The sequence below is a fragment of the Ixodes scapularis genome, unplaced genomic scaffold (assembly GCF_016920785.2).
Source record: "Ixodes scapularis isolate PalLabHiFi unplaced genomic scaffold, ASM1692078v2 PGA_scaffold12__126_contigs__length_90152505, whole genome shotgun sequence".
Classification (NCBI taxonomy): Eukaryota; Metazoa; Arthropoda; class Arachnida; order Ixodida; family Ixodidae; genus Ixodes; species Ixodes scapularis.
Window position 1 is genome coordinate 8,502,282 of NW_024609838.1, and position 16,445 is coordinate 8,518,726.

A 16,445-nucleotide genomic window follows, 5' to 3' on the forward strand; every position below is an offset into this window, starting at 1 on the left:
GAGTGATACTGCAATATTCGTTGTCGGTATCTTTCTCGCAAAACAAGTCGGAAAATATATATAAAAAAAAAGAGAAATACCATAATCTCGGCGCAAAGTGTCGTATTATTAAACTTAAATACTCGTTGAAGAATTCATTCATAACCCGCATTGTTAATCGGATGCAGTTGCAGTCACATCATCGATTCATTTGACTTTACCTCGAAAGCGTGCAACTTGTTTATGTCGCGTTTTTTTTTTTTTAATACCTTTTAACTGGTGCTTTTGGTTACGTCTTAATGTTACGAATATCGCGCTCAATTGAAGCGTGCGCTTGTAATTGCACTTTATCGATTGCCCCTCAAGACGTTGGCAGCGGCGCTAAAAATAAATAGAAATCGAGAGCAACACACAGCGGCGGCCCGTAGCTATTTGGAGAATCAATTGAGCGCCGGTACATTCGTGTACAGTCCTTGCGGTTAAGCGAAAAAATTAAATTCCGCCAATGCCACGTTGATCGCGCATCGCTTCGGACCACGAGCAAGCGACCAAAGTTAGCAGACGAGAACGATTTGTGCAGACGACAGTTTGCGCGCGCGCGGCATTATACTTTCGGTTTTGTTTCATAGGGTGTCGTCGACGAATCTACGATTATCGATGGCGTGAGCAGAAAAAAAAATTGCGCGCGCGTTGTGTGTTTAGGTCTTGGATGGGCTGTGCCGCCGCGAAGAGAGATTTTTCCTGGACAAACAAATCGAATGATAAACCAACAAACCTGAACATCGGAGACGCCGTGAGGCCCTGCCATGATCTCACCAAACGGAGGTTGATTTTCGTCTTCGGTAAGTTAACATTATATCCTGGTTGGGGCTATTTGTCCGTTCGTGAAGAGCTTCAAAGGGACGTCTACCGAGTAATTTCATTTCTCTAGAACCATTCCTCTTCTTTTATAATTTTGAAAACTCCAAAAATCTCTTTGATATTTGGTTTTTCTTTTTCCTCTCGTGGGTGCATGCACAGGAGGCCCAGGCTCCAGGAAAGGCCAGATCGTCAACGATCTGGCACACTGTTTCGGTTTTGAGACCGTCAGCGCGGAGAAACTGATCCTGGCTCATTTCACCAAACAACTAGAAGCTGATCCGCAGAACTGCTCAGAGATCTACACCACACGAAGCGTGGAACTTCTCCTAAAGGTATGTGAGAAAAAAGAAGAAAAAAAAAGCATTTTTATATGTACCGTTTATGGTATTTGTTCGGTGTTCCTGCAGCGTCCTGCAGCAGGCCACCATGCAGACGTCTCGAGTGTATCGATCCTCGAGGACCTGCTAGTTAGTTCGGTTAATTTTGCGTTGGTACTGAAAGCATGACTTGCAAATTTCAGTTCTATCAAAGAGGTATACAGCTAACTGTACACTGGCGTAGCGATTCTAAACTGTCCTGCCACCCACGAGGAAGTGACAGCTTTTGCAGTTGTCCAGTGGTTCATGTGGCGTTCAAACGCATTGCAGAGCGAGCCCAAGCTGCTCACGCTATGGCTCCTGCTGGAGCTGGTGGAGAGAGAGCTCGAGCTTCAGCACGAGATGAAGCCAGACGTGGCGTTTTTTGTGGACCCCATGCCCAATCTTCGCTACATGGTGCCTGCCAAGCGAGAGCTGGAAGACTGCAGGGAAGAGCTTGAGCGCTTTGAGCTACAGGTGCTTTCCAATTCGCTTCTTTTGCATGTCCCCATCTCTTTGCCAAAGAGCAGAGTGCAATGAAGGTAGCAGGGCTGGTAGAAAGGATTCTTCTTCCTTTACTATGTGGGTTAAGAATAGCAGAAGCTCGTCACAAAACTCTGCCCGGCATGATTGATGGTTTTCTCCTCTCCACCATTTGCTGTGCTGAAGGGGAGGGAGTGGAGGGTGTTGTGGGAGGTACTTGTCCTGCTTTTCTTTTCAAACTGCAACAGACTAGTTGGCCACTATTGATTGCATACCTTTAGGCACTATTGATTGCATTCCTAGGACGTTCTTACGTCCTAGGAATGTCCTATGTCCTATAGGCGTCAACAGGATCATGCATATCTACCGCCTGGAGAAAGACAATCAGATATGTGGACAGGGATGGTAGTACTGTAGTCTAGTCTAGCATTGCCGTGGAGTAAAGACTGCACGTCCCCAAATATCGAAAGGCATGAAAAGATGTAACTCAGTCTGCCAAAATAATGAGGTTGTTGTAGAAATAGAAATTTCTACAAACTCCTGCATTCTTTTCAACACAGAACTCATATAAAAAAAAAAATGCTCTTCTTTCGTTACATTCAGTGGCCTTGTTTGTTTGCGCTCGACCTGGACGTTGCTGAAACCAGCCTGAAGGCGGCCACGGGAAAAGAAACCAGACGAGCTCTCGGAGATGAGAAGGACTTCGCCAAGACAAAGGCTAGTCTCTTGCACATGCACCGACTAACCAAAAAAAAAAAAAAAAAAAAAAAAAAAAAAAAGGCTGTAACCATTTATTTGTTTATAGAGCAATTTAGCAAGTCCTCATATTCATTACATCTTTTTATGGCAACAATAAATCATACGTGCATTTGATTGTTACCTCACTGACAGCCTATAGTTCAGTCAATAACTGTAGACTGACCTCTATGACCAATTTTTAAGGCGAAAGCACCAAGGCCCGTTGTTCACACACTTGCAACCGAGAATAACCGAGAGACAAGACCTGTTGAAACCTCTTAAAATTTTTTAGGACGAGAGAACACACTGGCACCATCTATCTGGTGACCCTGGAACTGCATTTCACAAGAGTGACAGTTATGCAAGATTTCCGAGGTCAAATGTGCGTAATACCTATGAGAAAGGCTCGTTTATAACGTTGACAAAATTTTTCGAGCCAAGAAAGAAAGGATAATGAGTGAGAGAAATAGAAAATACTATGCTGGACTGCCAAGTTTACACTGCTACCCAATAGATGGTGCCAGGGTGTCCTCTCGTCGTTTCTGGGTTTCTGCTCCCATCAAGAGAGACATTAAGAGGTTCCAAGGCACTCGTTCTAAGAGGTCGCAAGTGTGTGAACGGGCCCTTTATCTACCATTACGCGAAAAGGTGGCATCGGCGTTGTGCACAAAAGATGGCCATAAACATATGTCATCAAGCACGCACCACTCAGGGTCAAAGCGGACGTGCCTCGAAAATAAAACACAAAGAAAAGCACAGCAACGCAGATGCTTCGTCACAAAAGCCGGTGGGGGGGTGCGATGTCACCACTGGAGCGCCGTGTGAAAAGGGAAGATGCGCGCTGCTTGTAGGAATGCTTTTGCATTCTTACACGTAAGCAGTTTTAAGTCTTGCCTTTTTTCCTTTGAGAATGCTAAAGTACAAGTTCTGTTGCAACCAGACTTGTCAGGTAGACAGACGATTATGTACAGCAGTTTTAGACGTACCTACAACCGTCAGGCCTGCAAGAGTTCATGCAGTTGTTTGCGAGCCACCGTTCTGTAGGAGAGCAGACCGTGATCTGGAGCAGCTCTAGAATCCTTACAGCAATAACCGACGTATCAATGGTACGGTGCAGAAACGCCTGCAAGACTACAAGGACAGTGTGAAGGGCTTCCTGAAGTATTTCCAGGAGGATCAGCGCCTTGTGAAGGTACACGTCGACCAGAATCCTGGCCCGGTGTCGCCACAGCTAGTGCAGCTCTTCACGGCTCTCGGCTTCCTGCCTCGCTGCGCGCTTGACCCCAGCTTTGTCTTCCTTCCCGTTGTGCCCGGTGAGCCTGCTTACGCGAGATGTTCGTGTGTCACAAAGCAGCAGTGCCACACAGCACCAGCATTAGGTACAATCGTATGCACAGCAGGCAGTCACGACAGCTCCACCTGGAGGAGCTCACAAAATCTATACGTCATATCAGGATTGCAACTGTTGTGCATCAACTGTCAGAAAAACACTCGAGAAAAAAAGTAGAAAATATGGAGGGTTTACAACGCTGGAATGTTAGCACACTTCATTTTGAATCCACACTGTAATCTAGACTCCCCACTGAAGAAGTTTGATTTTGTGGCACGATTCATGCTTTATTATTCTTTAGTCAGAACAGCTATATATTAGCTGTTCCCCTATTAAAACTTCCCAATTGACATTCACTTTTCTTAGTTGTACCTGTAGTTGCATCATGCCGCCCCTCATAAGCAAAACACCACGTTCCTAGACATAGACGCTTCTGGAAATCTCTTTGATCCGACCTACCGAAATCACACCCAAAATGCTGATGCCTTTCAGCGGGAACACGGGTGCACTCCTTTAGCAGAGACAACAAACGCAAAGTCCAAGAAAAATGTGATTCAAATCACTTTCGGACCTTTGCCTTTGTGTCCATTGGCGCGTGGTGTCTCTGCTTTGACGGGGCGGTTCAGCCATAACTGCCCTGGCTAGACTGCCCATCTACAGACGAGATACTGGACCATCTCAAGACCAAAACTTCCTTAAACCTCCATATAACGAATCTGGTGACAACTCTCGCGCTTGTTCCACGTAATTTGGAACGGTTCTTGAGCTTTGGTCGTTGGGAAGTGCCGTGTGGATCCACTAAAGGATTATCGTTCTCCCCAGCGACCAAGAACAAGCGGCGGTGCAGCCGGTCAAGCACCAGCGAGAATGAGATGGTACCTCACGAGTGGTTTCAAGAGGAGAAGCCTGACAAGCCTGGTGAGGGCAGTCAAGCTCGTCTACAAACGGAAGGTAGTCCACGCACGGGCTTACTAGTCTCCAAAGAAGGGATGGTCCCCGACAGACTCGCAGGGCATCGCTTTCGTACAATCGGCGTCCAGCACGCACTCCTCACCATTTGCTGCGCTTCGGTTGCACGTGCGCTCTCGAAGCTTAGGAGGGGCTGAAATGTTATCGAAGGTGGAAAGCTCGTCCTGGAGGCGAGATAAGCAAACGACATCCGAGCCATTTGCATCCCGTCGGCCATAGTAGCTGGCACGCCAGCCCACTCTTTATCCGAAAATCAAGCTGCCGATACAACGGGAGCGGGCCTACAAAAGACACAAATTACTTTCGATGTAGGCTGTCGCAAGCTTGTCATGGCGATAAACTGTTTAGTTCACCCAGAGAGGAATTAGACCGAGTCCAGTCGTCGGGATATTTGGTGGTCGGACGCTCGAGAATGAAATCGGGCTACCACGTCGTTTGCTACGCAGGGGACACTCCACAGAGCCGGGGCTGCGCTTGCCTGGACAGCATCCGGGCACCTAGTCAGGTGAGGGGCGTTCGCGCACAAATGCTTCGCTTCTTCTCAAAAACGGTGCGGACCACATTGCTCTTCAAATGGAATATGCACCGGTGGTGTTGTTGTAATGCTGGCAGTGCCCAGAGTTTGATTCTGCACCTTCCAGGAAGGTGCTCAGTCTCCCTCCACAAAAGTACCCTGGCTTTAAAAAAAAGAAAAAAAAAAAGTTACTGCAAAATGTGGTGACTTTTATTCGCAGGGCAATCAGGGGGATTCGCCGAGCAAAGTTCTGCAGTTGTCCCTCCGCCCGAGTCGCCCGTTCTTTGCCGTCTGCTGGCAAGGACCGCAGACTCCAACTGTGGCTTCAGCAGACTCGAGCGGTTTGCCAGACTCCGAGCAGAACCAGATGTCCTCAGCCGATAAGGTGGGCTTTGTTTTCAAGTGCGACGCCGTTACGATTTGAGAGCGCATTTGCGACCCGACGGATGCCCTCACCACAAATATAGCGGAGCTACCAACCCCAAGGTCACAGGATCGGCTTCCTTGCCATCATTTTATGCCGTCTCTCAAGGGGAACAGACGACATGCGGGGCATCTCGTTGATTTCTTCCCTGTACACCACCAGGTTGTTTCCAAACGTCAACGCCTTGGAGCTAGCAAGGTAGAATTGTCCTCACTGTTGTAACCAGTCTTGGGAAATACCTTAAGTACAATATACTTAAAGGGCAACTCCGGTCAATAGGTAACTTTGAATTTGGGATTATGACTGTTTTCAGCTAAAGCAGCGTCTCTGAATTACGAGGACATGTTTTTTTTCGTTTTTAGAGCGCAGCTCTTAGGGGCCCGTTCCCGGCTTGAGCGGCGTCAGGCGTCGCCGTCGGCGTAACCAAGGTCATCCCAAGGTCATCTCAAAGTCACGTGACCCCTCCCAAGGTCATCTCAAGGTCACGTGACCCCAAGATGACCCTTTAAAGGTCACGTGGTCTCCTCCCCAAGGTCATGTGACCCTCAAGGTCACGTGACCCCCCAGGTGACGTGACCCCCTGAGGTCACGTGGGGGTCACCTTGGGGGTCAAGTGACCTTGAGGTGACCCCCACGTGACACCCAAGGTCACGTGACCCCCAGGTCATGCCTCCCCGAGGTCACGTGACCCCCTCCCCGAAGTCACGTGACCCCCCCCCCCCCCCGGAGCATATTAAAGAATGAGGGGAGGAGGAGGAGAAGGAGGAGGGGTCTACCCTCCCCTCAGTACCCTTCACTCCTCCTCCTCAAGAGCTGCGCTCCAATTCGGCGTTACAGGGATTTGTAAACGGCTTTCACTTTTTTTTTCTGTATTACATGTGTAGTTTTATAAATATCACGGCCGAAAGCTTGGCTTCGGGCATCTACGACAAAACCGAAACTATCTCCTAGGGCAGGGATCTCAAGCACGCGCCCCGCGTAGCTCTTGTCAGTGGCCCACTCCCCAAGTTCGTCTGTGGCCCCTCCCTCTCTCTTTGCCCAACTGTGTCAACCTTTGAATCTTTGTATAAACTTTGGAGAAAAAGTTAAGCCACAGGGGGAACAAAAGCCATCTGTGGGGTCTTGTCCCCCTCGTCTTGTCTAGGTCAGTCACGCAATGTGCCAACCGGACATAGCGACGTCACTGCAACCAAAGAGTTACGATTCAGATACTCTCGAAACACTAGTTCAAAAATATTTCTGGGTCCTCTTCCGCCCGCCCAATATTTCGACGTATTGGCGCTGGTGTCACGCTCCGTTGCAACGTCTTTCTGTCTCGCGGAAGCGACAAAGTTCTGCAGTGGATGTTGCAATGTCGTTGGCGAAGCCATCTACGAAGTGCAAAATCAAGGACGAGAAGCAAGACTGTTCGAGAGCGACGGGAAATCGCCTACTTCTTTGCAGAATCGCGGGACAACGTGTTGCATTTGATTTGCCAGCAGGCCATTTTTGTCCCCAGGAAGTATAAAGTCCAACACTTCAAGTCATGCCATGGCAAAGAGCAAGATGCGCTCACTAAAAAATTCTACGAAGACACAGTTTTTTAACTTACGATGTCCCCGGAAAAGCAGCACGACCCATTTCAGAAAGCCAAAGAGACAAGCGACGAAACAGTAAGAGCGAGCTTCATTGTCTCCGAGCTTATTGCCAAATCCTCAAAACCGTTTACCGATGGCTCGTTTCTCAAAAAGTGCCTGCTAGAAGTTTCTGACACTGTATGCCCAACCATGACAAAAAGTTTCGAGAAAATAAGTCTTTCGCAAAACACTGCGCTTGAAAGGATTAACAAGATCGGTGACGACATAAAAAAATCATCGAAGACCCTCTGCCACACCTTCGACGCATTTTCGATCGCTGTCAACGAGAGCACCGACAACGCTCAGTGCACCATTTTCGTCAGAGGCGCAGACAGAAGTTTTAACCATTATGGACTAATACTCTTGGACCTCGTGCCGATGAAAGGAACGACCACGACCGCCCACACTGTTTTGCTGGATTACCCTCAAAGAAGCCGGTTTGCCTAGCAACCAACGGTGCGCTATCATGCTATGGAGGAAGAGCGGCCTTGTCGGACAACTGGAGAAGAAACTCGCAGAACTTGGTACCACCAAGCAGTTTGCAGCCATTCACTGCATTCTTCATTGAGAGGCACTATGCAGGGAGTCGCTGCAAATGAAGAGCGTCGTGGACATTTTATTTGGCGCAGTCAACTTCATTCATTTGAGAGCACTCACCCACCGCCAGTTCGTCTCTTTTTTGGAGGCGTCTGGCGGCGAGCATGGCGAGTGTCACATCAAGGTACGATGGTTAAGCCACAGAAACTTCCTTAAACTTTTCTTTGATCTGCGGGAAGAGATGAATGCTTTCTTGGAGAGCAGGAACAAGGTCGTCCCCGAGCCATCAGATGCAAAGTGGCTTCTCTCCCTCGCATTCCTCACTGACACAATGAACCTGAACTGCCTCAATGGTAAACTTCAGGGGAAGCAGAAAATTAGCACCACAATGTGTAACGACATTCGGGCATTTCAAGCAAGCTGCAGCTCTGGGAGCGGCAGAAAGGACAGCAAAAGCTCAATCATTTTCCAATGCTGAATTGTTGCTGGGGCACATAAATCAGGTATCTTGCGGTATCTTTTCCGAGCTTCTCCGTAGTCTCCAAAAAGAATTTAAAGAGCGATTTCCAGGCATAAGCAGCCACTCTGAGAAGTTCCGAGTTTTCTAGTTGCCCTTTTCGGTGCAGGCAGTTGACGTCGATCCACAGCTCCAGCTGGAACTTCTAGAGCTGCAGGCTAGCACCATACTGAGGCAAAAGTTTCAGGACGTGAGAGTGCCACAGTTTTCCAAGTTTCTGGACGAAAGGAGCGAGGATCATCAACATGTTTGGAAGCACCCACCAGCGCAAGCTCCTCTTCTCGTCGCTGAAGGTGAAAGAGTCAACACTTGGGTCAAGGATAACAGAGGAACATTTGCGGACAATCTTGAGGATAGTCTAAGCGCAAGAGTTTGAGGCGGACGTTTCTTCGCTCGTTGCAGCAAAGCGATCTCAGGTGTAGAGTCCGCGTATTTAGAGCGTGACGCGTTCATTCTTTCTAGTTTTTATAAAATGAGTGGGCGCGGCGAGGCCAACAAGAACATGTGGCTGACCATGTCGTGGTTTTTCGTACAGGCACTTCCCTGTCTGTTCGGCGCAGTATCCTCGGCCAACGTCGGCGGAACCGTGCTCCCGGCATCCAGTTCCGCCAGTCATCGCCTGTTTCCAAGCTATACGCTGCTGACAACGCCCCTTGATTCATCCGGGTTCGTGACGTCACCATCAACCGCATCCATAAAGGACTGTCTTCGGAACTACAACTTCAGTGGGCGCGGCGAGGCCAACAAGAACATGTGGCTGACCATGTCGTGGTTTTTCGTACAGGCACTTCCCTGTCTGTTCGGCGCAGTATCCTCGGCCAACGTCGGCGGAACCGTGCTCCCGGCATCCAGTTCCGCCAGTCATCGCCTGTTTCCAAGCTATACGCTGCTGACAACGCCCCTTGATTCATCCGGGTTCGTGACGTCACCATCAACCGCATCCATAAAGGACTGTCTTCAGAACTACAACTTCAGTGGGCGCGGCGAGGCCAACAAGAACATGTGGCTGACCATGTCGTGGTTTTTCGTACAGGCACTTCCCTGTCTGTTCGGCGCAGTATCCTCGGCCAACGTCGGCGGAACCGTGCTCCCGGCATCCAGTTCCGCCAGTCATCGCCTGTTTCCAAGCTATACGCTGCTGACAACGCCCCTTGATTCATCCGGGTTCGTGACGTCACCATCAACCGCATCCATAAAGGACTGTCTTCAGAACTACAACTTCAGTGGGCGCGGCGAGGCCAACAAGAACATGTGGCTGACCATGTCGTGGTTTTTCGTACAGGTCAGTTATCCTTCATGCTTTAGGAGTGATGATCTGTGTCTGATAGTTGTGCCGCGCCCACAAATGCTTTGTGAAATTGCTGTTGACTGTTTTGATGTATGTAAACTGCTGCTATGTGGTGACGTCGAGACAAATCCAGGGCCAACGGTTGAAGAAATGTTTGAGTCGTTGATGAACGGGCAAGCAATAATTCACAAGGAAATAGCTGACCTGAAAATCCAACAATCCGGTACTGATAAATCAGTTTCTGAAGTGCTGTCAAGAGTTGCAGAAGTAGACAAGGTATTGCTTGAGTTAAAAGTGAAGTCACTGGAGGTGGATGCACTTAAAAAGACCGTTAACAAGCTAGAGGAGACAATAACACTACAAAATGCGAAGCTTGCTAATTTAGAGGACCGGAGTCGACGTTCAAATCTTGTTATCTTTGGAGTAGCAGACGCACCAGATGAGTCCGAGCAGGACTTGAGAGGCAAGGTTGTCGAAAATATTTTTGCAAGGCGACTAGGAGTCTCCTGCACCTCTGTTCAAAGAATTCATCGCCTAAAAAAACGCGTGGGAAAACGGCCAATTATTCTGTGTCTCCAAGACTACAAAGAAAAGGCAGAAATCCTACGCGATGCAAAAAAACTTAAAGGTACCAACATTTACATCCAAAACGATTATTCTCAGGAAACGCTTAACAAAAGAAGACTGCTCTGGAATAGTGCAAGCGTCGAGAGAACGAATAAACTAAAAGTATTTCTCGTCAACGATAAACTACGAATTGGCAACGACCTTTTTGCTTGGGATGAATCTTCAAATGTACGAGTAAAGGTTCCCATTGCCAATGCAGCTCCTGTTGATGAATGACGAGAACCATTACCAGTTTCTAAACAATTTTGTCTCCTGAACATGAATGCGCGAAGTATAGTTAATAAAGCAGAGTGGTTTGAACTCATTCTTCTCAATTATGACCCCCATGTCACTGTGATCACTGAAACGTGGCTTAATGACTCTGTGTCTGATGCAGAAATTTTTCCGGAATCCCATCAAGTGTTTCGCAGGGACCGTCCCTCTCGTGGCGGCGGTGTAGCGGTTGTAATAAAGCCGTCTATTTCTGCTATCGTATTAGATCAAATTGGTGATCACGAAAGTCTAATACTTCGTCTTAATGTTTGGGGCCATAAAATTATACTTTGCGCCGTATATAGATCCCCTTCCGCTAGTCCAGACTACTTAAATCGGCTATACGATGACCTGTTAAAATACAGAGGCGAGCAAATTATTCTGGTTGGCGATTTTAATCTCCCCCATATTGACTGGCTGCGATTGTCTAGCTCTCCCGGTGATGACATCGTGTTCGACATGATGCTCGCATGTGATCTAACCCAAGTCGTTCAAGATTTTACACGGGAAAGCGGTTCCAGTCGCTCAATTTTGGACCTTATCTTTGTCAGTCGCGCTTTTGTTGATTATACCGTAACTCTCGAGGAGAGTGAGTCGGATCACAAATTAGTGCTTTTTTACTGTCATCTGAACCGCCCCTCACAAAGGAAAAGGGTTACTTTAACTGTGAAGGATTTTTCAAGGTCCAATGATGAAAGTGTATTGGATTATCTTGATTTTTGTTTCAGCGACTTTATTGAAGGCAATGTTATTTTGCTGTGGGAGAAGTTTGTTTATATGTGTAACTATTGTTTAGATAACTTCATACCTGATCGGCGTAAATGCACGGGACGTAGGAAGCCTTGGATAAACCGCGAAATAATTCACCTTTCCCGTCGCATCAAAAGGTTTAAAAGAGCTCGCAAAACTGGAAGCGTACAAGGTTTACAGGATGAAATGACAAGGCAGGTCAAGGAAGCTAGAAACAAATATTTTTCGTGCACTCTTCTTACCTTCTTGAAACATGATCCTGCAAAATTTTGGAATTATCTTTCAGAGAGTACAAAGCCTGTCGACCAGATAAAGGTTAACGACGTGGCTGTCACTGATAAGAAACAAATTGCTGAAGAGTTCAATTTATATTTCCAATCTGTGTTTTCTGATTTAGATACGTACACCCCCGTTGCTACTAATACCCCACTGAACCCCGATTTTATCTCGTTTCGCGGTGTGTTTGTTATGTTACTAAACTTGAAAACTAAGTCTAGTTGTGGGCCTGATAAAATCCCAAACGCCTTCCTGCGTAGATATGCAGAATCGCTTGCACGTTTTCTTACTGTCATTTTTCGCGCTTCATTTAGTTCTTGTGTGCTGCCTAGTGACTGGCGAACCGCACGTGTCGTTCCCATTCATAAAAAGGGTGATCGTTCAGAAGTCAGTAATTATCGTCCTATTTCTATTACGAGTACATCGTGCAAACTTATGGAGCATATTGTGAGTAATTATGTTCGAGATTTTTTAGAAGAAAGAAACTTGCTTACACCATTTCAGCACGGGTTCCGAAGGGGTTTATCTACCATTACGCAACTTGTCACCACAGTTCATGATTTTGCCGCTACTTGAGACAGATCTGGTCAGGTCGATGTTATTTTTTTGGACTTTAGCAAGGCCTTTGATAAAGTTCCACACGGCAAACTTCTGTATAAATTAGAGTGTCTTGGAATACCGTCCGAGATTGTCAATTGGATAGGTTCGTACTTGTCTGATCGCAGCCAGTTTGTCGACATTGCTGGTCATGCTTCCGGTATTCTGGGTGTTTCCTCAGGTGTTCCTCAGGGCAGTGTGCTTGGCCCGTTGTTGTTTTTAATTTATATAAATGATATCATCTCAGTTGTTCGCCCAGATGTAAATATTCGTTTATTCGCTGATGATTGTATTTTGTTCAAAAGGATATCCACAGTTGCCGACCAAATATCACTGAATTCTTCCCTTGCCTCTATCTGCAATTGGTGCCGCACATGGCAAATGCAGCTAAATTTTACGAAAACAGTTCATTTACGTATAACAAGAAAAGTAAAGCCACTGAAGTTCTCTTATCAATTAAACAATGATGTAATATCTGATGTGACTGAATACAAACATCTCGGCGTAACCATATCTCACGATCTCCGTTGGTCACAACACATTCAAAATATCTGTTCCTCCGCTTCTCGAAAATTGGGCTTGTTACGTCGAAAACTTAGAAGCGCTGCCCCTTCCGTTAAATCACAAGCATATAACTCCTTGGTCCGACCGAAGTTAGAATATGCTGGCATAGTATGGGACCCGAATACCAAAAAGGATGCGTCACAGCTTGAGATGGTTCAGAGGAGAGCTATTCGCTTCATCTATGGAAAGTATAATCGGCTAGATTCCCCATCTTCATTGATGATAGCAAACAATATATCATCACTCCAGCATCGTCGAAAAATTGCGCGACTAAAATTTTTGTATTTGCTTTATAATAACAGACTCCGCATTGAATCAAGTCTATATTTATCCCCATCATTATCTAGGGAAACTAGGCACCATCATCAGTATTCCCTGGTAGCAATATTCGCTCGAACTAACATTTTTAAGTATTCCTTTTTTCCACGCACTATTACGGATTGGAACGCCCTCCCTCGTGACATCTTTTTTGCCCCCGACTTCAATGTTGCTCTTGAGAGTCACAACTTTTGATTGTTCTCCTTTCCTTCTGTTTGTACGTGCATTTCTTTTTAATTTTTTTATTGTATATTAGGCATTGATTATGGAATGTTTATTATGCTGATGGCGTTCATAAGTATTTATGTCGTTGTATAAGTAATAGATAAGGTTGCCATGTGTTTCTTGTTTCTCATATGTATAGTTTTGTTGCTTGTATGTACCCCACACCTGCAGGGGCCTGTTCAAGGCCTGCAGTATGTCTAAATAAATAAAATAAATAAATAAATAAATAAACCTATTTAGACTTCCTCGGTATCCCTATTTTATGACGCATTGCAGTTACGACACGTTTGACGTGAGTAAACTTTGCGGAACGTTTACCGCCCCGTTGTGGTGTTCCGGCCCTTAGTGTATTAAAGTTTTTTATGCGGCCCACTTCCCGAGACGAGATTAAGACCACTGTCCCAGAGGGGTGGCAACGATGACCACCAGACGTACGGCCATGACGAGACATCACCCGAGTGCTGCTGTACAACCAATTAACCGCAGCTCCACCGCTATGTGACGTCACGAGGGTGCTGCCCCAGTGTTCCTCGACGAAACGCAAACCCGCCTGCCACCCGCTGAACAGCCTCTGGTCGCATTTTTAAAATCGGTTTCAGTGGAGAATGCGGCTTCACTTTGACGAAATATTTCGGCTGCGATCATTATTTGTGTTGCTAAAGCGTTTTGTTTTCGCTTTCGACGAGAGTTACCTTTTAAAGGGGACCTGCAATCATATCCAAGCGCCTACCTTTTTTGCGGTTTCTAAGTCTCTTGGGGTTTGGGCAAGCCAGCGGGCACATTGAGAGTAACTAAATATCAGTGCGTCATATTTTAACAGGACGACGCGGAAACCTCCTCCACCTACGGAAGCGACCCGCGGTGACGAAAGCATACAATATGTGACATCGTGACGTTTTAGGTCCTGGCCTTTCTACAGGTCAGAGCTGCTAAAAGCCTGTTTTTTGTCAAAATACAAAATATAAGTGGCACGAGCCGTTTCAATTATTTATAAAAGTAGTTCTTGTTCAGTGTTTTAGATCAGAAAAGAAACAAATGCAGTTCAGAAAGTATAGAAACAAGAAATGACCGGTCGACATACCCGCCACCAAGCGGTGGAAAAAGTGGCGCATACAAGAAAGGGGTGGGATGAGGCACTGACGAGCGTTGAGCGTAGAAAGGTCCCGGATGTACGCGGCGGCGCTGCAGTCGTATACGGGCTCGAGGATCCGAGCGTTCCAAAGGCCTTCGGCGAGCAGCTTTGGCTTGTGGTTTGGCCATTTGGCGGTATGGCAGAGCGAAGTGGCTCCCGTTCTGAACTGATCTTTACCTCGTGTTTGCTGCCGTTTGTGGCCAATGAAGTGTCATGCCGAATTAGTCTTTAATCGTGCAGCAAATGCAATGCGAGCCGCCCTGGCCGCCCGCTTTATCCAGCCTCTCCAGAACATGCTTTAGTGGCACCCTCTTGAGCTGTCGACACGGAGTGCGGCAGCCGTGAGCGCTCTCCGAGCTCACTACTCCTCCGTTCATGGCCACCAAAGCCAGGACCAAGGACGTCATGAAGGAGGTTATTTTTTGCTTGTTTTTGTCATTTTAATTTGCCTATAACTTTTATAATAAAGCAAAATTCGAGAAAAGTTTTAATTTACTATGTTCAGTGCGTTCAGGTTTGGTGCAAATTAAAAACTAGTAAAAGAAGTCCTTGCAGGGCCCCTTTAAGCTACTTAAAGTAGGTTTAGAAAACTTGTGGTTTATTTAAGTACACTCTGCGAGAATGTGATTCTACCTCACTTATTTTTGGCGGCACTTTCCGAGGAAAGTAAAACTCGTAACTTTGCGGTACATTCCCATAATGTAGTCTCGTTAAATTTGTGTCAGAAAATGATGCTTTGTCACCTCCGAAGAAATACTGGGAGGGATATCCTACTCTCACCAGAAACGCGAGCAGACGGCACACTGCTTCGTTTGTACTGGGAGAGGATTAGGAGAGGACACTCCTCCACGAGAGGATGGCTTGCGGAAGCTTTGGAGCCGACGTTGTGCTCCCTTCCGGTATGTTTCACCCCCTCGGGCGTAGGCCGGTGCAAGCGGTGCCAAATTCACAATCTGAGGGACTTCTGAATTCGGCGCCATTTCCCCAAGATAACTAGTACTCCGAGGTCGCTACACTTCACCCAATATTCGCCGCCATTTTCTAAAATAACCGACGCGCCCCCGATTACCCCTGGGGCAATGCATACCACGAAAGAGTGTTAAAAAGTGCTTATACCTCACTTTGAAAGAGCATTGTATTCCGAGTACATTGTGCCTGGTGTCTTTACTACTTTACTCGAAATACGCAACCTCTCATTTACTTTGTACTTTACTCCGAGTACTTTTTAGCAATACTTTATCCAACACCGGATGTAACAGAGTGATTACACTTAATGGGGTAAAATGTTTGCTGCATCCCAATGTTGATTCCCCAGATTCATTTTATGACACGAAAAATATTTGGGAAGGGGTGTACCACAGTCCAACCAAAATCAATTGAGCCACAAAATAAGGCTGCCAGATCTTATTGCGGAGCATACGCACCGCTTTGGTACGGTGTAGTATTCAGCCTGTGGCAGCCAACCACACCAAAGAAGAAATCCACCTTTTTCCCACACTCTCAACAGCCGAAGCTATAATTCGTTGCTGCTAATCGAGCAACCCCAAAAGTGCATCACCGACTAAACTGCACAAAAAAGCGCGGGATCACGCTGCCTTCAATCTGCGCGACCGGTCCGGTCGGAGATACCGAGCGCACAAAGACGACGCACTCTTGCTCGATTGGCTTCATCGGATTGCAGCGTTGGCTGCGATCAGACCCTACGGAGTAGAGGAGCCGACCACGCGGCACGTAACAGACATCTCACCGCCTTTGTTGCAGGAGGACCGCCGAGTGCTCTTCAAGGGAGACGAGCAGCTGGGCTGGACGCAGCCCCTGCAGGCGGTGCGGACCACCTGGGGAGAGGTGTGCCTGTTCCCCGGTGGCACCGACTGGGCCACCTGCCGCCGGGTGGCCATGCAGTGTGCTCGCCACCTCCGATGGCAGTGCACCCTGCGGCCACCCTGACGCTCCCACGGGCGCCGGCTCACGAAGCAGTTCGCAATAAAGGAGACGATTAGCGTTTGCGGGGATTCGAACGCCGTACCGAGTGAAGAACCCAAAAGGGACGTAGCATTTGGAAATGGTTGTAATGGTACGGGCAATGGAGTAC

At 47.2% G+C, this 16,445-nt stretch overlaps 1 protein-coding gene across 1 annotated transcript; it reads left to right on the plus strand.

Moving 5' to 3' along the window:
* Positions 1 to 77: 77 nt before the first annotated feature.
* On the plus strand, positions 78 to 16,389 carry LOC8034267. The gene is made up of 9 exons (XM_029974843.2): positions 78 to 821; positions 1,000 to 1,172; positions 1,488 to 1,673; positions 2,283 to 2,396; positions 3,535 to 3,730; positions 4,570 to 4,665; positions 5,163 to 5,221; positions 5,451 to 5,615; positions 16,115 to 16,389. Exons 1-9 carry the CDS (start codon positions 689 to 691, stop codon positions 16,298 to 16,300), a joined length of 1,308 nt encoding a protein of 435 aa, XP_029830703.1. The 5' UTR covers positions 78 to 688; the 3' UTR covers positions 16,301 to 16,389.
* Positions 16,390 to 16,445: the final 56 nt, after the last annotated feature.

Excerpts from the sequence above, each read along its gene's own strand:
- LOC8034267 (XM_029974843.2), top strand. The coding sequence starts at position 689 with ATGGGCTGTGCCGCCGCGAAGAGAGATTTTTCCTGGACAAACAAATCG. Across the intron at positions 2,397-3,534 it reads AGGACTTCGCCAAGACAAAG|AAACGCCTGCAAGACTACAA; the intron begins GCTAGTCTCTTG and ends GGTACGGTGCAG. Across the intron at positions 5,222-5,450 it reads GCATCCGGGCACCTAGTCAG|GGCAATCAGGGGGATTCGCC; the intron begins GTGAGGGGCGTT and ends TTTTATTCGCAG.